At 40.7% G+C, this 25,503-nt stretch overlaps 1 protein-coding gene across 9 annotated transcripts in view; it reads right to left on the reverse strand.

The window, feature by feature from the left end:
• UAP1 (UDP-N-acetylglucosamine pyrophosphorylase 1) overlaps positions 1-25,503 on the reverse strand; it is a 42,973-nt gene that overhangs the window by 2,645 nt on the left and 14,825 nt on the right. For 2 of the 9 annotated variants that reach the window (XM_078078425.1, XM_078078423.1), the window contains 8 exons: positions 23,640-23,844; positions 21,379-21,554; positions 19,865-20,037; positions 14,416-14,609; positions 13,178-13,318; positions 12,181-12,369; positions 7,227-7,293; positions 5,593-6,163 (listed from right to left, as the gene is read on the reverse strand). In XM_078078425.1, the coding sequence (XP_077934551.1) occupies positions 6,071-6,163; positions 7,227-7,293; positions 12,181-12,369; positions 13,178-13,318; positions 14,416-14,609; positions 19,865-20,037; positions 21,379-21,554; positions 23,640-23,844 (1,238 nt within the window). In that variant the 3' untranslated portion in view covers positions 5,593-6,070. Of the gene's footprint in view, positions 1-531; positions 4,675-5,592; positions 6,164-7,226; positions 7,294-11,068; positions 11,120-12,180; positions 12,370-13,177; positions 13,319-14,415; positions 14,610-19,864; positions 20,038-21,378; positions 21,555-23,639; positions 23,845-25,503 lie in introns of those variants that run through there. The other 7 variants (XR_013449982.1, XR_013449981.1, XR_013449983.1 and 4 more) reach the window with 7 other exon arrangements.

A 25,503-nucleotide genomic window follows, 5' to 3' on the forward strand; every position in this document is an offset into this window, starting at 1 on the left:
GCCTGCTTCTCCCTCGAGGCTCCCCCTGCTCGTGCTCTCTTTCAGATAAATAAAAACTTAAAAAACAAAACACCAACCAATCTTCATGTCACAAAGACACTTACGTGCCTTCCAGTCAGATTCAATAGAAAATACACAGAACCATCTATAAAGTGTTTTTATGGGGGGAAAAAAAATGAACCTGAAACTGATCCTCAGATACAACTAGTTTTCATGAAATATGGAAGATAGAGGAAGCTGTTAACATGGAAATGAAATCCAAAATCTACAAAACAACACTGGAAGAATTACCAGTTTTTGCCAAAGAAATAAATACATATATTAAAAAAAAAAGGGAGGACCTGCACAAGTTAAGAAACATTTAAGAGATATAACAGTCAAGACAGTAAGTGGACTTTAAAACCTGATTCAAATGAACCAATATTAAAAAGAAATTTATGTCAACTCAGGGACATTTGAACACTTGCTGGATCTTATTTGATGACGTCTTAGTCCATTCAGGCTGCTGTAACAAAAACACCACAGACTGAGTGACTTCTAAACAGAACTTTATTTCTCCCGGTCCTGGAGGCTGGGAAGTCCAAGATCACGGCACTGGCAGATTTGGTGTCTGGTGAGTGTCCACTTCCTGGTTCACAGATGGATGGTCATCATCTCGTTGTGTCCTCAAACGGTGGAAGCAATAAGGGAGCTCCCTGGGGTCTCTTTTATAAGGACACTGATTCCATTTATGAGGACTCCACCTCCATGACCTCCCAAATACCCCACCTCCTAATATCCCATTAAGGGTTAGTGTTCAACATATGAATGCGGTGGAGGGTGGGGGGGATACAAACATTCAGTGCGTGGCAGATGATGTTAAGCATTAATTATTAAGGTTTTTAAGTTGTGTGTATATATATGCACAAACAAGGTTCTATCTTAGATGTATACTGCAGTATTACATCCAACACACAGAATTGATTATAAAATAATTCCATGGGGGCACTGAAGGTGAGAATTAAATGAAACAGGATTGGCCAATGTCAATTGTTAGAACTAACAGGTCATTATTCTATTCTCTACTACTGTGTATATTTTAAATTTTTAAGTAACAAAGTGAAAAAGAATAGGTCTCTGGATTCAGACTTTGGGTTCAATTTCCAGCTCGGCTTCTTACTAGTTTATGGACTAGACAATAAAAGTTCACACCTCATAGGAAAGTAATAAGGATTAAATGAGATGATACAGATAAACCGCTTCGAGCAGGGCCTGGCACTTGGTTAGGGCCCTCAGGTATGGGCCACAGTCACCTCTACTGGATACTCACTATGTTATGTTCATGGGATTTAATCTCTGTCAAATTTCAATCCTTTTAGAAGTATATAAATTAGGAGAAATTTTAAACTTTAAAAGGAAATCTATCAAGTCTCAGTTCAATCTCCTACACATCACCTATGTTACTCTAGATTTTGCTGTGTAAAATATGCACATTGTGAGTTCTACACATCACTGTGTAAAACAAAACAAAACTTTGCCCACTAGAAGAAAATGTGAGAAAGAACACTTCCTGAGAAGTAGAATCACTGAGATAGAAATGACAGCGCATGTGGAAACAGTGAGTCATGAGACTGTAATAATAGACTTTCTGTTCTTACGTTGTCCTGCTAACTTGGTTCAGAACTTTTAAAACACTGTCTATGTGAACATATTTGGTGTCACCACTGACTCACTGAGCTTCTGGCAAGCCTCTTAGGCCTCTCATCTTTAAGAGCGTGTAACGTAATCCTGAATTCATATATTCCGCCAGAGAACTCCTGTTAAGCCTCCTGCAGAAAGGCTTTCTCTCAAAGCGCATTACCTTGAATTCACACAGTATATTTGCTTTGTACGTCCCTCCAAATTAAGACATTATCATAAGTCACAACTGAGGACACTCCAAGTAAGAGCCAAGGTCAGAGATAACAGCATATAAGACCGAGTTGCCTCCCACTCCAATGGTGCCCTGTCCACATTCCGTTATCTGAAGGTACACCTGTATTCCCCTCCCCCCCACCTCACCACAGCCAATTTTACCCCCAAGTTCTCTTGCAGCTGCACCTAACTGGTTAATGTGACTACCCTTGGTTTATTTATACTTTGAGCCTTTACAAAAGATAAAACTTTTTATCATAAAATTCCAAAGAATGCATCATCCAAAGATTTATGAAATTCAGAGGAAAAACCCACCCGTCATGCCATCACCTTACCACAATATTTTCCTTTTTATTTCTCATTCAGCCTGAAACTCCTATTTTTAAACCAAATTATTCAGTCACTTTCTCTTTTCCCCTACACCACCCTCACTCTAGCTTTAGGAAATGCTATGAATCGGAAGGGATACAATTTAGAAAGAGCCCAATTAGGGTGGTTCTTTCCGCAGTCCGAGGTCTTTGCAAAATGGAATCATCCCCAGAATACGTGTTCCTGGGCCCCAGCTTCCTTTCCTGTTTGTGCTATTCTTCTCAAGTGAAATGTTCTTCACTCTTCGCCTCCCTTGTCTGATTTTTCAAAGCCAGAACACATCCAAACTCCTTTTCCCCTCGTCCTTGACTGCTGATTTCTAAATCAAGTCGTGATTCTCACTCCTAGCTGCACTCTGGAATCATCTAGTGCTTTTTATAAAATTAGCTACTCAGGCTCTCACCAGACTGAGAATCACCACCTCTACAACTAGAGTGTTTGTTTGTTTTAATCTCTCCAAGTGATTCAGAGAATCCGAAGTGTTTAGAAACCATTGTCCTAGCAATTCCAACAGTCCTGGTCAGGTCTTGCTAGCGCCATCTTCACTCTTACTACCATCAGTACCATTCCCTCGGTATTTCAGAGTAAAGCTCACATAAGACATACCTATTTGGTTTCCAGCTTACCCTACTCCTGGCCTCACGAACACTGGCCTCTCTGTTTTCCCCTAGTGTGTGTTCTCTTTTTTGTAACATTCCTGATCTTTTGGTTGGCCTACTTAGAGCAGTGGTTCCCAAACTTTGGTGTACATCAGAATCACCTGGAGGGTTCATGTGAACACAAGTTTCTAGGCCTCACCTACAAATGTGTGATGCAGGGATTCTGCAAATGTGCGTTTTTAACAAGTTTCCAGGTGACACTGATGTACCCAGTCAGGGGAACACACTCAGAAAATCACTGTTACAGGTCTGTTCACTAACCCTACAACTTGGGCATCACCTGGCAACTCTGATGCAGCTAAGTAACCCTTCTCCCCACAATAACCAAACTCCCTTTAATAATCCGTATCTGAATCACAATATGCATTTGATTTTAAGGCAACTAAATCCAATAGATCAGAGTTAAATTATTTGAGAGCTTACTATGAGCAAAACATGGTTCTGATTAGTAAAAACCTCACTGGTTTTTCATAATACATGTTAGAATTATTAAGGTACCTTTTTCTGTTAGAACATAAACCTCTGACCCTAATTTGAGAAAGGCATAGTAGCTCTACTCGCAAAATGACAGGGTTCTTTGTTGAGAAGTTCTGCTTTACCAAACTCCAGTTCATAATGATGACCTTTGTTTAACTTCCACTGAAGTTGATTCCTTACATTTTAGTACTAAATTATCTTTGCCTTGTTTAAGTGGGTTCGTTTTATCCCCTGAACCAGAATGCAGGCTGTGGAAGGAGAGGGCTCTGTGTGCCCAGAGTGCTGGGCATGTGATCTGCACTCGGCCCTCATTGGCTGACTCACCCCATCACTTCCCAACATGCCTTTCCTAAACTGGGGCTCTCAAGAGGGCCACGAAGTGCAAAAGCATCAGTCTCGGCCAGTAGGAAAACAGACTTCCAAGCCAACAGAATGACTTGTGTTTTAGTCACTCTCTTGGATTATGCCTTTTTCCTTGCCTCATTTTACCTGGATAACTGAGATCTGACCGTACCATGACGAATTATCAAGAGGAAACACTGCAGATAGTAAGCTGGGGTTAGCAATGAGCCCACACTGTTGCCAATAACAGCCCAAATTTTGTGGGAGAGAAGGGCTAGAAATTGGAAAATAAAATTCTTTTTGTTCATCTTCCTGTAAATGTCCCTAGTAATTCCTTTATAGATGTCAAAACTGGATCAATTTCAAGAAGCAAGAGGGAAACTGAGGAACAAAAATCAAATATATGTTCATTTGTGACTATCAGTAAAGTTCCTGACACATTTGCAAGGGTGATTTCAACCAGACTCAAGGAGATTAACTCTCATGTAAATTCTACCACACTGCTGCCAAATGATTCTAATTCATATTTTTATAACCATTTTACCCAATTCTGTATTTTCCGAATTAGAACAATTATTCAACAAGGACTCCTGAAGTTGCATCATGCTGCCACCTGGTAATTTCACAGCCCCGAGGCTACCAGACTCTCCACCCTCACTGGACCCAGTGTCCCTGGGCCGCCACTCTTCTCCAGCAAAGCCACGACCCCCATCCCATGCCGCCCGCCATCCCTTCCTGGTTTGGTGCAAGCTTAAAGATGGGGAGAGGGGAAACCGCAGATGAAGGTCCAGAAAAAATGAAATGAAGCGTACCGTTCAGGTGCTACCACCCTGTGGTTGTGTCCTCACAATCCATGTGGAGCTTGTTCTGATGGAGAACCCAAACCTCACAAGTCTTTTTGAGAAATGGAATGGACAACAACAGCAAAACTGGGCTGTTATTGAAATAAAAAGAGAAAATATGCTAGACACACTACCTACACCTTAGGACAAAAAATAAATTTAGATACAAATATCATATACTTTCTAAAAAGTGATCCTTAAAATCTATACTTTCAGAGAGAAAAGACCCACCTATAACATTCCATCTAGTGACAACTGGTCAGTGAAAGACAAAATTGACTAATTTCTTCTCTAGACATAATTTTTAGAATTTTTCATTTATTCAGAAGTTAAATTTTATGCTTTGGTCAATACTTAAATGCTATACAAAATGCACTTATAAAGCTCAATATTTTCATGCAAACTACATTTTTAACCCTTACGAATGACCAATGATCTATGGCACATATTTTAAGGAACCCTCCCCGCCCCCCCCCCCCCCCCCCCCGCCCACCTCGCCGTTTTTTCATCCTCTAGATGAACAAAGAAAACCTGAAGTGGGAGTGATTAACTCCCCGGGGGAAAGGCCAGAACTGTGTTCTTCTGAATTCCTAAGTGCCACCAAATATTTGGGTAAGAGAATAAACCAATGATATGAAACAAGGTTTCTCAACCTCAACAGTACTGACAGTGTGAGCCAGATAATTCTTTGCTGCGGGAGTCTGCCCTCTGCACCGCAGGACGTCTAGGATCATCCCTGGCCTCTCTCGTTACACGTCAGAACCACCATCCCACCATCTCGGTTGCGACATTGCCAAATGCCTCTTGCAGGGGGCATGTCATCTCTGGTTCAGAGCCACTGTTATAAAGTGATAGGAGGATACAATCCAAAGATAGGGATTCCTTCAAAACCTGTGGGGCCACCATCTCCCTGGAGTGCCAATTTGGTTTCTTGTACTATCTCAAAGTTTCTCCCAAGTTTCATATTTCCTAGTGGAATAACTTCCTCAAGGTACAAATGACACTCCAGAGACAAGAAGAAATGTTTATTTTACTGTCCAATTATTTTCTTAAAAAAATTTAATTTTTGATAAAATAAAACAAACTTTTAGTACCATAGAAACCTTTCAACACATACAAGGACATATTATTACTATGTACAACTTCAAAAACAAATGTTTCCAGCTCCAAGTACAGTGATGTTGAACACCCTGACTATACCCAAGTTGTAGGAAATTTCCTGGATGGCCAATGTTTTCCTTGGCTTGGAAAAAAATCACACAGTTAAAAAATATAAATAAGACCTTCAATGAGTTGAAAATCATAAAAATGCTTTCTGAAGCTCGGTCATCTGGATCTTGGGGAATATGGAGTAGTTGTAAGAGTTCAACAAGCAAGGTGAAACCCTGTGGATATTCAAACGTGAGTATTCCAGGAGAGGTCCTGAGGTTCACAGTTGGTCTATCAAAAATAAAAGCTATTCTTACTGTGGTGAACTTGGTTTCTGGTTCATATACCATTCTTCACCAGCTCGTGAACTCCATTCTCATCAATGATTAAAGGTGCATGGAATTCTTTATCTGCCACATAACTTTCTATTCCCTGAAAAAAGGGTTAAAATGAAACATAGTTAGAAAATTAGTGGGCACTAGTCATACAAGACTGGACTTAGTGACTATAACAAAGATTTAAAGCATAGATGCCAAAAAGTTGGATGAGATGTAGAATTTAAAACCTATTTCGTATACTTTTTAAACTGAGCTTAATGACCAATTTATAGAAGCATAAAACAAACAACAAAGAAAGGAAAATTACTCTGATTATAATTTCTAAAGTTCATAAGATGTTAGTCATTCTCCCTATCACCATTACCCAATAGAGTTAACTTTCTAAGCAGTGTGGCTGTCTCTGATGCGGAAATTAAGCAATCTGACAAGAATCTCCAGAAAAAATATTACATTATTAGAAGAGTAGGAATGCCTAAATCTCCCAGTCCTAAGTGTATGAACAAAATAACCCTTTGAGAGGAAAAATTACACTACGTTTTAAAAAGCCAGACAACCCATAAATAAAGAGAACAATCTGATGGTGGCCAGAGGGGACGGGATAAGGGGATGGGCAAAATGGATGAAGGAAAGTGGTAGGCAGAGACTTCTGGTTCCGGGATGAATAAGTCATGGGGATAAAAGGCACAGCCTAGAGAATATATACAGTCAGTGATCCCGTAATCACGTTGTGTGGTGACAGATGGTAGCTACACTTGTGAGCACAGAATGTGTAGACTTCGGGAATCACTATGTTGCACACCTGAAATTAACACTGTGGGTCAACTATATTTCAACCAAAAAAAAAAAAAGAACTAGATGATTTATCTAAAACACAAGGCTGATTTTTTTTGAAAGACCACTGCATTTCAATATGTCAATGAAATGGATAAAATATTAAACATTCTGTTCATGGCAACTAACCCACTTGTGGGACAGATGCAAAGTTGTAACAGGAATTCTCAAAAAAAAAAAGAAAAATTTCAGAACAAATGCAACTTCTTTGTTCATTCCCAGGATCAGCAGGGCAGGGCACTGGGAAATGGGCAATTCTACTTAAATATGAAACAGTCTCTGGATTCTACTTTCAAAAGAATAGGGAAAAAACAAATTGAACTTACTTCTCCAGCATAGGAGATAAGAGGAGAGATTTCACACTGAATTGGTACATCATTGGCGTCCTTCAAGCTAAGGAAAAAAAGCAAACATGTTAAAGGTTTTGCTTCTCACATTATTGCCAGAGTGAAAGTACAGACCATCACTTTCCTCTGAGAAGCTTGCAGATAATCAAATTCTCCCAGTTAGACAAACAGAATAGACTCTATCCTGATGGTCACCAAATTCCCTGAGCATCAAGTAGACACGAATTTGTCATGGTCCAGAAGACACTATTTGGATCACTTCTCGGCCTTTGGCTAAGATCAAGTGCAGAAGACACTATCTGGGACAAGTGCCAGTAATTACCAGTAGGTTTTCAAAGCACTCCACCTATACTGATATACTTATCTGCTAATGTACATCTCATTTCTTATCATTTCCAACTTTTAATGTGATAAGGAAGGGACTATTTATGGAATATAAACTATGGTTCAGGCCCACTGTTAGCTACTTTGAATCCTTCCTATTTCCTTTCAATCCTTGCCACAACCTTGAGAGTTTAAATACTACTATGGACAAACGTTCTAAAGCTGCACTATCCAAAATACACTGGCCACTAGCCACATGTGGTTACCTAAACTTAAATTAATTAAAATTTTTTAAATGAACTAAAATTTTAAAATTCAGTTCCTCAGTCATAAAAACCACATTTCAAGTGCTCAGTAGCTGCCGACTCGGACAGCAGAGCTATAGAGGATTTCCTTCCCTACAGGAAGTTCTACTGGACAGTACTATTCTTTTTTTTTTTTTTTTTTAAGATGTTATTCATTTATTTGACAGAGACACAGGGAGAGAGGGAACACAAGCAGGGGGAGTGGGAGAGGGAGAAGCAGGCTTCCCGCTGAGCAGGGAGCCCGATGTGGGGCTCGATCCCAGGGCCCTTCCTCCAGGTCACATTCTAACACATATAGCCACTCAATCCTGAGTTTCTAAAAGTTTCTAAGTTTTTAATATAAAAGCCAATAAATAGTGTTTTTAATACACTTAAAGGCATTAGATCTGTAGGTTTTTCCACCAGTAGGATACAGAGCACACAAAAACTAGTCTCGGGGCGCCTGGGTGGCTTAGTCAGTTGAGCATTCAACTCTTGATTTCAGCTCAGGTCATGATCTCGGGGTCATGGGATCGAGCCCTGAACTGGGCTCCATGCTGGCTGGGCTTGAGTCCCGCTTAAGATTCTCCCTCTCCCTCTGCCCCTCTCCTCCTGCTCATGCCCTCTCTCTTAAAACAAACAAAAAACTAGTCTCTTATAGCCTCAACTTGTAGCTGTCCTTTGTTTTACCAAATATGTATCTGAAGCTTTGGTGAAACCAACAAAATCACAGGACTTCTGAGTTTAGTGATGCCCAAACTTCCTCTGAACAGAACCATGTAGTTTGAATTCAGGGTGCTCTACATCCTACTCCCACTTACTTGTCCCACTACTTTCCACTCAAACCAGGCCAGCTGCCCACACTTTGGATTATTCCAAGTCATTCTCAACTATGGTCAAATAAAAATCTGGACTATCCAAATTATAGCCATCCTCCAAGATTTAGCCAGCCCCCCCTTTCTTTGACCATTGTATTTCATAGTGATAACTCTCATTTACTTCTATAAAAAAAATTTAATAGACATCTGCTAAGTCACTGCCTCCTAAATCATAGTAAATTATTACTTGTATCATATATTTAACACATAAACACATACTGCCTGATGATGTTACTTTTATGCATCCTGACCTCCCAGTAGGCTGTAAGAAATGACTCCTTTCTCTTGTGTAAGCTACTCCAGCACCCAGACACTAGCAGTACTGTAGGTCTGTGAGCAGGCCTACAAATGTTTGTTGGCTGAATAAATAAATGAACTATGGGGGGTAGACGGATGACAGACTAATTTGGAGAAAAGACGAATTAAAGATGGGGCACACTTCTGTCCAGGTATGTGTCAGATTCTATCAACAGAGCTCAAGAAATCTGGCCCAGACCCTTTGGGGCAGCTTGGACTCATATTAAACCAAATGGGAAAAACAAGGACCCATTCCACTGATAAGATCTAGACAGCCCAGTCCCACCAGAAGCCCTGAGGGATTTGGTGTGCCCAGGATCAGAAGGTGGTTTTGAACCCAAGGAACACATGGCTGACCAAAATATAACTTCTCCAAAAAGATACTGCAAGAAACTAAGAAAGTCACTCTTAATAAACAAGGTTGGATGCCCAGGAGGAGGAAAGACAGACGTTATCATCACCAAATGCAAAATCTCAGGAGACAGGCAACTTAAACCAATAACATATTATCCCTCAATTCTTTAGCCAAGCATACTTTCAGTAACTAACTGTTCCATAAATGCTAAGATAAAAAATAAAAATAATGTCACTTGGTCAAAACTCAGCAAGCTTGCTTCCATTCTTTGAGAATTATCTCCCAGCTGTTTCCTCCCCCTTTTTATACAAAGTACTTTCTTGTCATCTCTCACTTTTAAGTAATCTTTTTCTACTCTCGTGGGCATCCTTTAGAGATAGAAATAGTCCCTGCTTAAATTCTTAAGTCCGCGATCTCATTTGGGGCCAAATTTTGATTTCAGTTTAATTATTCTGCAAATGGCTAAAACGAAGTAAATGGGGGGGAAAGTACTAAATAAGAGAATGCAAACAAGAACTAACATTTAAAACATTCTGTATCTTTGCTGAGACAGCTGGCTGTTGATTTCACTTGTATAATTAAGAAACTATTTCACTTTTGAGGTTAAAAGCATGGTTCAGTGAGAAGGAAATTTGGGGTCAAAAATCCATTTCTCAAATTCTAAAAGCAACTTGCCTCCATGTATTAAAAATGATGGATGGGACAGAAAATAACAAAGTGGTCTGTGTCCAGGTTCTCACGGCACGAGGGCCCACAGTCACCCAGGGCTCCTCTAAGAAACTACCGGATCTGTGAGTCCACTTCCTTGTCTACAAGACAGGGCCACACACAGGAAACACTGCCACCCACAGGCACTTGTCTCCATGGGGCAAAAGTGAGTGGCATAGGTGGGGGGGGCAGATTAGAGGGACGAAAATGACATCCCTGCTACTCTACTTCTGAGATATCTCCAGATCCTTTGCCTTGTACACATTTCCCAAATTATCTTCAAAACTTAAAATTCCATCTAAACTAGTAACTTCTCAAATGTAGCAAGAACCTCAAGCTGTCTCTTTAGCTGTAAGGATAATGGCTTTCTCAAACTCTGTCAGTATCCAGGTGAGACAGGATATGTGCTACTTCCAGCTAAAAATTATCTGCCTTTCAGACAAAAAGCTTCCTTCCTTGGGAGCAAGATAGTAACAGACTAAAATTAACACCGAGAAGGGAGCTGTCAGGATGAGAAAACATTAAGAGCATCATTTTCTCCACATGAGGAGCCATCAGGTATGTTAGAGGCAGTCAGCCTTCCTACTGAGAACATATATCCAATCCAGTAAGACACAGCTTCCAAAGGTGAGGTTCCTCTAGCTTCTGCTGCAATCTGAGTTTGTTCTCCCTGGCCTGGAGCCTGCCCGACACCCTATCTATCGCTCGTCAAGTTGTCCCTACAGGCTCAAACATCCACAGTCAGGTTCTTTAGTAAAGCATGTTCCCCGTTTCCAGCATGCACCGAAACTCTGAGTTAGTGGCATCCAGAGCGATACCTGCCACCAAGAAAGCACAGTCGCCCCCACCAAGGCTGCGGCCATCCACCCCGCCCCCGCAGACCACCAAGAGGCGAGCGCTAAACTACGATGCCAGTTAGTACCGAGGGAAGCACAGCCCCGACACCATGCACTGCAGGCAGGCTGGGATATTTACTTGAGATTGACATCAGCTGTGATGGTCTCTGACTTTCCATTTGTAGCACTGCTATGTAGGAATAAATAAGCATTAATGGGAATGGAAAACAAATCAAACAATAACAATGAAGTGGAATTGCAAAATATACTTGACCGAAAGGCATGTATTTATGGTAAATTATAAACTTGGCAAAGGAAATCTGAAGGGGCCAAAACGAACTCAATGGCCAACGATGAAGCGTGAGGACAACGTGACGTGCAAAGGAGCAGGCTTGCAGGCGAGTCAGAGCCTGAGAGTGGCTCTGGACGGAGGCCGCTTACCGCAGCTCCTTCCCGGGAAAACACAGGCACGGCCAGGGAGCTCCAAGGCCCAGGGCCCTAATGTGCACCGAGGCATGCAAGCGCCCCTGGGCATGCAGCCAGCCGTTTCGTCCTCAACACAGAAATGACTGGCAGAACGTTTCTGACCTAAGTACATAAATACCACAGGATTTACAAGGGGGTAATTCTTGGTGCTCACAAAACAGAAGCCTGAGCTTAAAAGTGCTTTATCTCAGATTTAAAGAGCTAGAAGGACCTTCTTTTTTTAAGTTTTAAAAATGCCAAAACGTGTGAAGTCTGAGTACCTGGGAATGTAAGTGCCATCCCCTTCCCTTGCCGGCATCTCCCCTCTGCGACGGTGAAAGCGTCACAGAAAGAAGAGCGAGGGCCTGTCTCCCGTCCCCAGGCGGCCTGCGGCAGCACGTGTGCGGCTGCGGGGTGGGGCGCGGGGGGCCACGCACGCAGGGCCGAGCGACCGCGCCCAGTCCTCTCCCTCTCGGGGCCTGCGCACCTGACAGCCTTTACCCACGACGCACCAACGGGACGGCCTCCTGAGCACCCCTCAGCGGGACTCATACGCTGCTCAGGTGGACGTGTGTCCAAAACAGAGGATTCCTCTCTACGGGGAAGTAAAGCGATCATTCTCTCTGTAATGGGCCAGATGGCCAGATTATTTCACAGCAGGAACTGCCCACATCAGTCTTCTGCTTTTTTTAAAAAGATGTGGGAATATATCAGAGAGAGGGGAGACAGGTCCAAGAAGAAAAGGCCAGGAAGCGTTGTCCCACTGGAGAAGAGACACTGACTTACCGGGGAATGGCTGGGAGGCGAGAGCCATTTTCGTCGATGAAGTGGCCCCCTGCGTTGAGGACCCAGCAGTGATGAAGGGACAGCAAAGCATGCCTCGCAGTAGTAGGATTGTCCTTCCCGTTCTGACTGTCCGCATTCTTTAGTGGGGAAAACTCATCTTCTCGCAGCACTTCATACACCACAAACTTCCTAGAGTAGAACCACACAGAGACCACTCTAGTATGAAGTAAAACTGCAAACACGACTCCAACCCTCTCTACAGGGCTAAGCCTCTGATCCCCAATCCCACAGGCTCTCTCTCAGCTGAGTGCCAAAAGAAATAAAGCTCGTCCCTGGACTAAAGGAAGTTGGAATTCCCTTCTCCAGTGCAAAATAACAAATTATTTTCATCCCAAACTATAAAACACTTCATCTCAAGTCAGAAAGGTCAGAAATCTTAATGCAAATTACATTAGAATCTGTTCTGGGGGGAAAAAAAAAGGCAAAAAAGGATGATTTAGAAATGCATATGGGAAGATTAATCTTACAGCTAATTTGTCTTCTGCATTTTCATACTGAAACACATACCTCAACACCAAATGTGATCTTTGATGGAGAACTCTGTAATTTAAAACCATGTTCCCTGAAACATTTACTCACAGGTCCGGAAGGCATCCTACACACAAAGTGGGCCAATTCTCTATCTCAACCTTTTTAGTCTCTTAGCCAAAAGAAGTGACAATTTTAACAAAATTTCACAGTTTTGCAGGACAGTCAGTCAGATAACGGACTAACCAACATAAAGGAAACATACTCACAGGCAACTCACACCATACTCCCAGGTTGGTGGTCGCATACTAGAGAATGATAAAGAGTCTAGACAGTACACTCACAATCAGAACACCATACCTGACTACATGCTACCCAGTGTCTCCTAAAAACAGTGTCCTGCCTAACAGAGTAAAAAGCAACATTTCAAGACCCGTATCTAATCTTACTCTTGCTACTCAAAACATACTTTGCAAACTGGAAGATGTCAAAGACAAATTTTTCCATCTTTATTCCATTTGGTTTGTCTGGCTTAATTAATTGCCCCTGGGAATCCACATATGGAATCTTCTTTTGAGCCACATGGTGCTGCAACTGAGGTTCATAAATACTAAGTAGGAAAAAAAAGACATAATCACTTTCCAAAATTAAAATGCCAGAAAATCTGATAATCACACCCAAGAACAAATGCATCGACACCAGTACTAAGATTTTCAAAGTGAAGCACATCTGCTAAGTTTCAGTTCATATTTAAATATTAGACGAAGAGATTTCCCTATTCACCTCCTTAAATTTTTAAAAAATCCAATAATGATCTCCACATTAAAGAATATACACCACACAGCTCACACCAATGTCTCTCCCATAATTTTCCTGTCTTCCATAAAATGTTCTGCTCTTTGCCCCAACTTTCCCAACTGAGAGCCCTTGAAGTGTAGAATGGAAAGATGAGGATTAATAAGTTACTATGGATGAATTAAAAGCACAGTTACAGACCGCAGAGTAGAATGGGAAATATTCTGCAACTGGAGTCAATATTCTAAAGCAAAGCTAAGTAACTTTTTAAAAAATAGATTGTCATCGTGAATATCTAAAAGCTATCAAATGAAGAAGCAGATAGTGAGAATGTCCTTCATTTAACAAACCGATAGAATAAAGTAGCTCTTATTCTATTCTTTTATCCTACCATGCTAATTTCTATCCAGGGCTCAAGTTGTTTTCTTGACCCTCTAATGCACTAGTTCCTAAATGCTAGTTTGGGAACTGATTAAAATTGTGTGGGCACCTTTTCAAAAATACAGATGACCTGCATCTACCACCAGAAATTCTGATTCAGTAGATGCAGAGCAGATATCTACATTTTTTAAAGTTTCCCACTGCGGTAGAGAGACCGTGTTTCATTTCTTACTCTTTGCTTCACCAGAACCTAACATAGTTGGAGGGAAAAGAGGAAGAAAAGAAAAAGAAGAAGCGCTTTAGACTGCAGGCAATGCAGTGAAGAACGGACTTCTACAAATCTGCACCCTATAATGCATCTTCCTAAAAACAACTAAAATGTGAGATAAATTTCCATTGGATAAAGGCGATCCTCAAGGGAGAAGATGAATTCTGTAGAATTTGGCCTGGGGTGTCTTTCTACTTCTCTAGTGACTCAGTTCCTGATTAACGATAAAAGAAAAATTTTAAAAGCCCCCATCTTGCTCATACTTGACAACATCTCTCAGAAACGGTACAGTGAAGAAATGGTTGGCAATGTTCCCTGCATTGAATAGCAGGCGTCCATCCGAGCTTCGTTTCTGAGCCGTCGCCAGGGAAATCTCACTGTATTCCACCACCTGGTAGACTCCATCCACGCGGCAAACCACTCCCACTGGCTCCGTAGGGTTCGTTTTCTCTACCACCTGCCCAAAGAAAGACAGCAGGAGAAGAAATATAATCAAATGCTACACTGGCCATTTCCAAAGGCCACATCTGCAGTTTTGCTTATATTGTCTTTAAGGCAAAGGAACCTTTAACTGTGGACAACCACCTGTCCATCTTTCTATTCTTTTGACAGACTACTGTCCAACTGGAAATGAAGTAAATTACCTCCTTCCTATTTATCACCTAATGAAACTATGGAATAGAAATTTCATCATACACACAGAGCCCAGAGGAAATCACACTGGACCGGGAATAATTAAATGAGGAGTCTACCTCCCCCCCAAATATGTTTTATTTTAATTAATTTATCCTAGAAGAACCATGAGAGACAATGGACTCTGAAAAACAAACTGAGGGTTCTAGAGGGGAGGGGGTTGGGAGGATGGGTTAGCCTGGTGATGGGTATTGAGGAGGGCACGTTCTGCATGGAGCACTGGGTGTTATGCACAAACAATGAATCATGGAACACTATATCTAAAACTAATGATGTAATGTATGGGGATTAACATAACAATAAAAAAATTAAAAAAAAAAATTTATCCTTAACTACACTCAACTGCTTTGAGAATAAATGAAATGAAATTTCTCTGGGATTCACAAGACAAAGGTAAGGCATTCTGCCTCTCATTTGGTACTGTCCAAATCATTATTTCATTTGAAAATGGTGTTTCAGGTGCCTGGTTGGCTCAGTCGGTTAAGCATCTGCCTTCGGCTCGGGTCATGATCTCAGGGTCCTGGGATGGAGCCCCACATTGGACTCCCTGCTCAGTGGGGAGCCTGCTTCCCCCTCTCCCTCTGCCTGCCGCTCTGCCTACTTGTGCTCTCTCTGTCAAATAAATAAATAAAATCTTAAAAAAAAAAAAAATGAAAGAAAGAAAATGGTGTTTCTTTCGTTTTCATTCATGAATACATCATTTTCCTTGTTTTTCCGGGAGATGGCCAGGAGGTAGGGGGCATTAGACCAGGCAAGTCACTTCAATCTGGCTCCAATTTCAATCAGAAAAGCCCACCCAATATTTAGCTGTTTTGCATGTTAGACTTTATTTGAAGTAAGAGATTCTATGCTTTAAAAAAAAGTCTGAAACTAATGATGTAATGTATGGGGATTAACATAACAATAAAAAAATTAAAAAAAAAAAAAAAAAGTCTGAAAACCAGTGATTTGATAATCTAACAATGGCTCTAAGCTGGTGGGGAAGCTGAGAGAAAGGTGTATATCAAAATCACAGGGAAAAATAGGGGCGCCCGGGTGGCTCAGTTGGTCAAGAGGCTGGCTCTTGATTTTGGCTCAGGTCATGATCTCATGGGTTATGAGATCGAGTCCCACAAAGAGGCCGTGTCGCTTGAGATTCTCTGCCTCTCCCTCTCCCCCTTCCCCGGCTCATGGTCTCCACGCCCCCCTCTAAAATAAATAAATAAATCTTTAAAAAAGAAATCACAGGGAAATATAGAGTATGTAATTAAAAAAACCCTCACAAGTGACTCTGATACCCCACCACCCTAATCCAACACAGCACCGGCCTAAACTGTTTAGAAGAAAATTACCGAAGAACTGTATGTGATACACTAACATAAAATCAAGTTTCAGATGAGATGAATATCCAACTGAACAATCAAACGATAACAAGTATTTAAAGATCCTGCCTTGTTTGCCCTGTTCAGTGAGCAATTCAGCATGCTTCAGAGTAGTGTGAAAAATCTGTCCCCAATTTGAAAAGTCTATCCTAAGAAATTACATCAGTAAAGCTAAAACTTTTCTTCAACAATGGATTTTTTAAAATAAACCCAGCGGGCGGCAGCCTCCTCCAGACAATAAAGCCACTACCGCCGACTTCAGCTACCCAGCAGCGAGAGCTACAGGCCCTCATCCAGCGCAGTGAGCCAGGGCTCCTGGGTGCGCAAGGAGGCCGTGTCGCTTCACAGTGTGCCATCCTGAAAGGAGCGCAGCATTCATAAAGAGAAACTTTCTCCCAAGGAAGTGAATTAAACTGGGGGGAAACCCACAATGAAATGATTTAAATCAATCACAGACCTGTTTGCAACGATCAACTCCTCACCACCCCTCACTTCACATATTCCACAGTGGGGTCTCACTAGACAGGGGATTTGGAATAGATTCCTCTCATTCACACACACACACACACACACACGCACACGGTTTATTTTCCAGTCACTTCCACAGGCCTCTACTCCTGACCAGCCATAGATAACAAACTAAGCATATTCACACTTTACACTGCCCAAGTGTTAATCTGACAGTGAAAGATTTACTTCTTTTTTTACTTATCTTCCCGACAGAGGGAGAGAGAATCCCAAGCAGGCTCCACACCCAGCACAAAGCCCAATGCAGGGCTCGATCTCACGACCCTGAGATCATGACCTGAGCCAAAATCAAGATTCAGACGCTTAACCAACTGAGCCACCCAGGCGCCCCTGAAAGATTTACTTCTATGACAACTAGGAGCCTCCAAATATCATAAAACTCTGGATTACAAAAGAAAGCATTTGTAAACTGCCTAAGCTGGAAGTCAAGTTTATATTACACAGAAAGTTATACAGTATAAAATTAAGAAGTTTGTTTGATTTTCTCCAACTTCAATCCTGAAAAACTGAGTTCAAAGTAACACTTTAATGTCACAGTTACTGTAACTGCTTTACAAAGTGACCTTTAATTAACAGTGGTTCCTACCCTTTTAGCTTTGTACTTCTGCAAACCCCTGCACTCTCCGCCTTTTCTCAAGGCTCTTGCTCCATAGAAAATACTTAATTCCTTAATTCACAAAGACCAGAGCCTTTGAAAGAAGTAAGACAAATTATTCTACTACCACACTACGAATTTCTCCCTAATTTAGGTGTTCTTAAAAATAATTTTGATATCTTGATTTTGCAATTAAAATTAAAAGGGTGGGAGGACAGATTACATAAATGGTTTCTAACATTTCTGAAAGTCTTTAACATGTACCAGTCTTGCCATATTTCGGTTCCATCTGACTATGTAGTCGCTCATCGAGTGACTTCTACCCTATATGCCAGATACAGAGCTGAGCAGGAAGCCCGAGACGCCTGGAAAACCCACAGGTGGTGAAGGGTGACTGGTTACACCTGCATCTCCCGTGTGACCAGTAAACTCACAAAAGTTAGCACACTAATTTAAAGTTTTTAAGCTGTCAGCAAAAGCATAATCAATCTAAAGAGCTTGGTTTTATAATGTGATATCCTAAAGCTAGGAGTTGGGAAACATGAATTCTAATCCTGCTTCTGTTAATGTGATGAAGGACCTTGAGCCTGGAACTCACTTAGAACTCACTCAGGGTGCTCATTTCTGAGACTGAAGGGGTTGACCAGATGGAATTTGAATGGACTTGAAGCTCAGAGCAGTAAAATTTAAGTTTCTGATTTAGAATAAAGAGTGACACCAAGCGGAGCAAAGTCAGAAATACAGGCTAGTTCGTTTTTTTTAAAGCTTAGTAGCTACTTAACAATGTACTGTTTCTATTACGATTTAATAGCTATTTACAGTATAGAGTATTAGAACAGAGAGAGGTCTTAAATGACCAAACCAACTTTTTTATTTTCAGAGTCCAGAAGAGTCTTATTAGGTCCACCAGCTTCATCTCGCAAAACCTGCACTGGTAAATTTAGAACTCCAGCTTTTATGACTTTGCCATAGATTTACAGATAATTTTAAGAGAAATGACATCTTTATAATAGAAAATTTCCAACCAAGGCTATGGTATGTCTTTTATGGCAGTTCTCCTTTTTAAATCCAAATATTTAAAACTTATATCTGATTTGTTTTTGTCAGAAACCTGTACTGTATGGTTGTTGCTGCCGGCAGAAAGGTCTTCCCTTCATGTGAATATTGTAAAAGTATTCTCAATTTTCTCCTTAACATCCTTATGGGTTTTTTTTTTAATGTTTAACTTTGTAATCCATTTGAAATTGATTTTTCTATGAGCTTTGAGGGAGAGACTTTATTTTTAGTCAGTTATCTCATTCATTTCCCCCACCAATTTGAAATGCCATGTTTTTATATAGTGCATTCTTATATATACATGGACTTATTTCTGACAGATCTAGTCTGTTCCATTAATCTGTCATTCTATCCTGGTTTCTGTACTACACTCCGAATTATTTTTTATTTACAACCCAGTTTAGTACCTGGTAGACTGTCTCCAACCCTCTTCCTTCTTTATCACCTTTTCTCGGCATTGTCCTGGCCACCTTTACATGTTTTTTCTAAACTTTACAATCATTTTGTTAAGTGTCCCCAAAACAGTCTCATTGGGGCTTTGACCAAAATTGTGTTATACTTTAATCTGGTGAGAACTGATAGTTTTACAGATTTCCAGAAAAGCAGTATTTGTATTAGTAAATCTTCCAAAGTGTTTTCATGTTCTCTTTTATTCCTAGATATATTTCGTTAGCTACCATAAAGGCAAGTCTCCTACATCATCATCTATGCAACTAAAAAAATGCTGAAAAGAATCACCTCCCTCTATCTTCCTATCAGTACATTTGTGGTCAAAGTTATCAATCTCCTTCACTGTCCCTGACTGCACATTTCCATCTTAATCGTAAGACTATCATGAGGTGACTTGTCAAACGCCTTGCTGAAGTCTCGATCTGCTGTTCCCGCCATATTTCCCTTACCTCCTACTCCAGCAACTCTGTCATAGGAAGAAAGTGGATTAACCTCATCAAATACAACTTGATACTAATGAATCCATCCCAGGCCTAGTGATAATCATCCACTTTCCCAGGTACTTACAAATCATCCACACATATTTTTTTTTAAGATTTTACTTATTCGAGTGAGAGAGAGACAGAGACAGAGCGTGTGTGTGCGTAGGCGCAAGCAAATTGGGGAAGGGGCAATGGGAGAGGGAGAGAGAGAATCTCAGTCAGGCTTCACACTGAGCGCAGAGCCTGACATGGGGCTTGATCTCATGACCTGAGCTAAAATCAAGAATCGGACACTCAACCAACGGAGCCACCCAGGCGCCCCATCCTCACATATTTTTAAACTCTTACTTGTAATGGACAAGCATACAACAGTATTTCCAGAATCAAATGCTGCTAATTTAAGAGAAAGAGTAGGCGGGGGGTACTTTAGAGCGAAAATGGTTCTAACATATTCAAATCACCCTGATGATTCTAGTTCGTGTCCTGGAATGTATACGCTGACACAGCAAGCTCACTGATGGCCTCACTAAGTTGAGAAAGGCATTACCTTCGCACCGCAGTCCGCTCCTTTCTGAATGCAAAATCCAATGAACCGTGGGTCTGCCACTTTTACTAGGATGTTGTCAACACAATAGACATGAATGCTCCAAATGCCTCTCTGCTCCATGTCCTCCACAATATTCTGGGCTGCGAGAGCCCGATAAAGACCACCATTCCCATCTGGGAAATAAAAGAGCCCATTAGTAGTACACCAAACCCATTATGAAGGTAATCCAAAACTGGTTTACCAGGGTTAATGTTTCCAAAGGGGCGAAGATCTCTGAAAAGCAGTTCTACATCACAGGGCCAAGAAAAATAAATACCCATAAGGAAGAACTCAGGTGTCAAAAAATAATACTACGTGACTTTGAAAGTAATTTAACATAAGTATCGAGAAAATAACATTATTAATGTAGGACCAGGCAACCCAAAGACCATATTTTTCTTTTTAACTCAGACTTTTTAACAATTTAGCCTGTAATACATTGTGAAATATAAAGTTCTTTCTCAAGCAATGATTATTTCATAACATTTCAAGTTTTATTAATATTTTTATTATTCAAGTTAGCTCTGTGTTTATAGCCCCAACACTGACAATGTCACCCTTCTCAAAAATAAAAATACACAAGTTTTTTATACCAAATAACTTGTTAGGAAACCAGATTAATATGAAGACCAGATTTAAAATAAGTATAGGTAAAAGCCTCTTCTTTTCCCATCTGTTTTTAGTGCTGCTTTAATGTACTTCGTCCAACACCCTCAGCCACAGCTTAAAAAACTGGACTTCACAAATAGAGCTAAAAATAGTAGTCTTCCACTAATGAAAAAGAATTAAGTAGAAAAAAAGACTTAAGATGAAATAAAAGCCTGTATCTGGAGGCCACCACTGTTAACACTCTTATTTATTTCCTGTCAGCCTTTCCTCCAAATACTCACGTCGATATGAATCTGTCGACACATTTATTTTTACAGCTGGGATCACACGCAGGGTGGCTGCACGCGGTCACACAGGGTGCACGCACCACCCGCAGCCGTGCAGGGCAGTGGCCTCGCCACAGCGGGCACGCAGCTTCACGCTTCCCATTCTCTCCCTTAGCTACTGACACTACTTCTCTTTGTCATTTAGTATCTCCAATCAATTACAGTTTTATTACAGTTTGAGAATACTACAGATAAACTATAATTTAACCTCTTGTTTATTAAATAGCAAATGGTTTCCAATCTTTCACCGCAAGAAGTAATGTAGCCATGAAACCTGCTGATATAAGATACCAGGTAAAGAGAATGAATACTCAGTGTGCCGCTCAGGTTGTTCTCAAGGGCAGACATCCACAAAAAATATAAAAGTGTATCCATTTCACCCATGGGCATTTTCCTTTTTTTAAATCCTTGCCAAATTGCAGTAAAATCTTAAATATTAATTTTTTAACATCTAAATCACCATATTAGAAAAAAAATGAAAATGTAATGATTTATGTTACTCCCGTTTCTAGTCACCCTTAAATAAGCATGGTTACAAACCTGGAGCCATAGAAACCTTGTTCTTCTCTTCCAAAATAATTTTCCCATCAAAACTCATAGCAGGCAGCATTCCCTGCTGAAAAAAGATTACATTCTCCTTTTTTAAACCAAAGTACTTGTGCTTTGTGAAGAACTCCTTTGTAGATTCCATTGTCCTGCCACTGGTCATTATATACCTTGCAAGAGAAAAGCAGATCTTCTAAGCAACAGTGCTCTGGGAATTAGGGCAAAATTCAATCTTGTCTATTTTCTAAGCAAAAAAAAAAATCGAGCACACTGCCTCTTTGTTCTGACTTCCTTCATGCTCTTCCTGGATAAGGTAGCATTAGCTGCTATCCAAGTGCCTTTCTTCCAGTAACTTCATCAGTCCTACATATAAAATAAATCTATGTAACAATATTAAACATACCTCCTGCAACAGAAAGCCTGTAACTGGCTTAAACAAACATTTTAGAACTCTGTGAAAACTGTATTCTAAATTTAAAACTCCCATTATAAATAAATAGGGAGAAAAGGGTAAACGAATATATTCTAATGAATATATTATATCATATATATATCTTATGGTTCTTTTTACTAAAGTTTTGAAATGTAATCTGGGCTCTGCTCACCCTCCATTTAAAATCTTAAAAGTGTAATTATATTATCTGTTCTCACAAAAATCCAAACCATGCTAGTGTGGCAAAGGAGTCAAAAACTCTATTTAAAAGCACAATTAGTAACTGCAGTAGTTTTTGTCCTTACTAGAATTTATGCCACATATAAGTAGGGATTTTTGTCCATTTTGGTTGCTGATATATCCCCAGTACCTAGAAGCAGGCATTCAATATATGTTGAATGAATAAAGAAAGAAAATGGTATAATTTCCCACCATACTAGGTATCTGTTTAACAAGTTATCCCGGGTATTTTGAACTTTGAGTACAAAGAGGTGGCTAGACTGCTCTGCATAACTAGAGCACAGAGATTCTAAGTTGTGAGGAAAAGAGAAGAAAATTCAACGTGATAGTGGGAGCCAGGGCTGTAAGGAGAATATTGGCTGCTTCGAACACAGATGTCCCTCAAACATCCCCAAAGGAATCAAGATGAAAAAAAATAGTTTCTTGCCCGCCAATACCCATGTTGAGAAGAACTAGCGAAGCTGGTAAATTTACAAAAAGCCTATTTTTAAAGGCATCAGAGAGCTATAGAAGCAACATGGATTGGAACTAAAATTCAAGACAGTGGGAATCTTTCAAAGAGGAGCTAAGGATTTACAGCTGCCTTTTCCTGGGGTATCTGCTGACGTGGGATCTAGGTTAGTGGTAGGGACTCTGGGCCTGGACCAGGCAGAAGGACAGAGAAACCAGCAGAGCTTTTGTGGGTCACGTGGGGCTACAATAACAAGATTAGGGACTTGAGGGATCTCAAACACAGCTGGTTTCCCCCTCAAACCATAATTTCCAAAGCTGCTCTGGGAAAGAGATTTAAGAGCTATATCAAAAACTTTTAAAACACAAAGCAGAATTTCCCATAATCTCTTGGTGCTCGGGACACCAACACTTGCCAAGGTAGGCCGGCCCCAAGAACACAGCACTCTACTAGAGCCTGGGATTGGAGTGTGGCCCACAGCAGAGAAATCAGTGGGGCTTTCAGCTGGTGTGTATGGGAAGGGTGGGGTACGGGGAGAGCTATATAACCTGGTACTTAAGGATACGAATTTCTAGACTGTGAGAACTCCCTGAGTGAGAGCAGTGACTAAAAATAGACTCCTATCACCTTGTCATGAAATTTCAGATGCCAATGGTAAGAAGAGACCTTAGATGCTTTTGGGTGGAGGGGGAGAAGGGAGAGAGAGAGAGAAAGGGAAAGAGGGAGAGAGAGACTGGGAATCAGAACAGCAATGGACCACTCAACAATGCTAGAAACAACAGAACGATGCCTTCAAATTTCAGACAGAAACGGACTTTCAATCGGAATTTATACACAGACAAACTACCAATCAATATAAAGTTTCTACACTGAGAAAACCCAGTGAGTCCCCAAAAGTACTCAGGTAGGGATGTAAAAGCCTGAGGTGAATATATATTGTGCATTAAGACTATCGTGATCATTTATCTAGCTATAATACAGATTACTTTTAACATATATAGTAAAATGCAGCTCCTGGGGAAATCATTAGTAACAGGAAATATGTCTGCTTATGAATAAAGTGTACATGCATTTTGAATATTATAGACCGACATATGTTTAGACATTCTCCCACAATGAGGCATATCTTACCATGGAATGATGCATTTGTTGCCATGATATTTTTCAGCTAACTGTTGAAGCTTCAGGATACGCTCTGCCTGAATCTGAAAAAGCGTCTTATGAGATGGCAAACCAACATCATACATTCCCTTGGGATATGCAACACCAAGTCTCGTCCCCTGCCCGCCAGCTAGAAGAAGAACTGCCACTTTGTTCTGAGCAATCTGGAAAAGTCCTAGAAAAGAGAATACCTGTATCACAAAACCTCTGCAATTCAACATTTTAGGATTACACATACAAAAAGCAGCAGCAATGAGTCACCCTATCTGCATAAGGCATGAAGAACAAGAAATCCACATGTAATCACAGATAACTACCTTGTTAATAAAAACATTTTTACTATTAAAAAATTAAATTTATATAAACCCAACCAAACACCAAGCCGTGAATAATATGCTTTAATGAATTAATAATTCCTTTTCTGAAAATGTCAGAGGGCAAAGCCCAACAAGATGTTACAAACGTTTTGCAAGTACCTGACTACTTTACTAGATGCGGCGCGTCAAGAGAAAGACAGGATAAAAGAGGGCACCTGGGCTTGAGGATAAATGATACGCTACTAAATCACCTTTGGCCTGTAAATCCATCAGTGACACACAATTAATCAGTCAATGAGCATGCAAACAGACTAGACAAGCTACCATCCAGTGAATGAAGAGAGGTGAAACCCTCAGGAAAGCAATGCAGTACAGCGGTCGAGAAGCCAGGCTCTGATGTGAGGACACCCGGGTGTGAAAGCCAACTCAGCTGAAAAGGCTTCGGGGATCTGCCCGCAAAAGGGCAGGGCATGAGGGGGCTTTGTGGGGTGATGGAAATGCTCTATTGGGGTGGTAGTTACATGAATGTATAAATATGGCAAAAAGTCATAAAACTAGTGCATTTTCTTATATGTAATTACACGTCAATAGAATGGATTAAAATGCAGGGGTTTTGGGGGGGGGGTTGTTTTTTTTGCCAAAGGGCCATCCATCCCAGCTCACAAGGATGTGAAACTCAGAGTCTTTTTGTTGATGATTTATTTCCGTTGCCGGGAAGCCCATCTTCATCAGTTGAATACTCAGTAATAATAACCAAACATAATGCTTGAATCAAAATATTATTCTCTGAAACAAAATAATTCAAGATGGAGTTAAGATCCAAATGCAAACAAGTGAAACTGTAAATATTATTAACAACAGAGGCTCTCAGTTTGGATTTAAAAAAAAAAAAACACAAACAATTTTTGCCATAGACCGATTCTGAGAGCCACCTCATCATGCAACACTGGACCAGCTCAGCATCACAAGGCAGAGTAGCTTGTGGGGAGAGGCAACATGGAAACTGGGTCTCTGGGAAGCCAGAAAAGCTGGAAAATGCCAGATGAATCAGGCAATGGTTGACAGGATTGTTCTTGTTTTCTGAAATCCTCAGACACTCTGGGAAGGAACCTGGCCGCTGTCCAGAACTGCACGCTAGCCCAGAGGGAGCAGTGGTGGCCAATATCCATTGTTATTACTTTTTATATCCTGAGGTAATGGGGGTTTGTCTAATTTACCCACTTTGTGCCTTATGTTTTGATGGGCTGGGCTCTCCTAAAGCTAATGTGCTAGTACACCAAGCACTTAAATACTCGAAACCCGTTTTAAACTCAGAACCTTCTCCAGTCCTAAGTCTACCATCTATCTTCAGGAGTCAGTAAGTGCAGCCCAAGGACATGATCCAGCAACCATCCAGCTATCAAAAAATTTAAAAGCACATTAGATATTTCCATAATTTTCACCTTTGATATGAAGCGAAGCTTAGCTAGCTCCCTGAGACGTAATTTTCTCTTTCTTCCTGACTAGAACCGGAACTG

This window comes from Halichoerus grypus, chromosome 7 (assembly GCF_964656455.1).
Source record: "Halichoerus grypus chromosome 7, mHalGry1.hap1.1, whole genome shotgun sequence".
NCBI lineage: Eukaryota > Metazoa > Chordata > Mammalia > Carnivora > Phocidae > Halichoerus > Halichoerus grypus.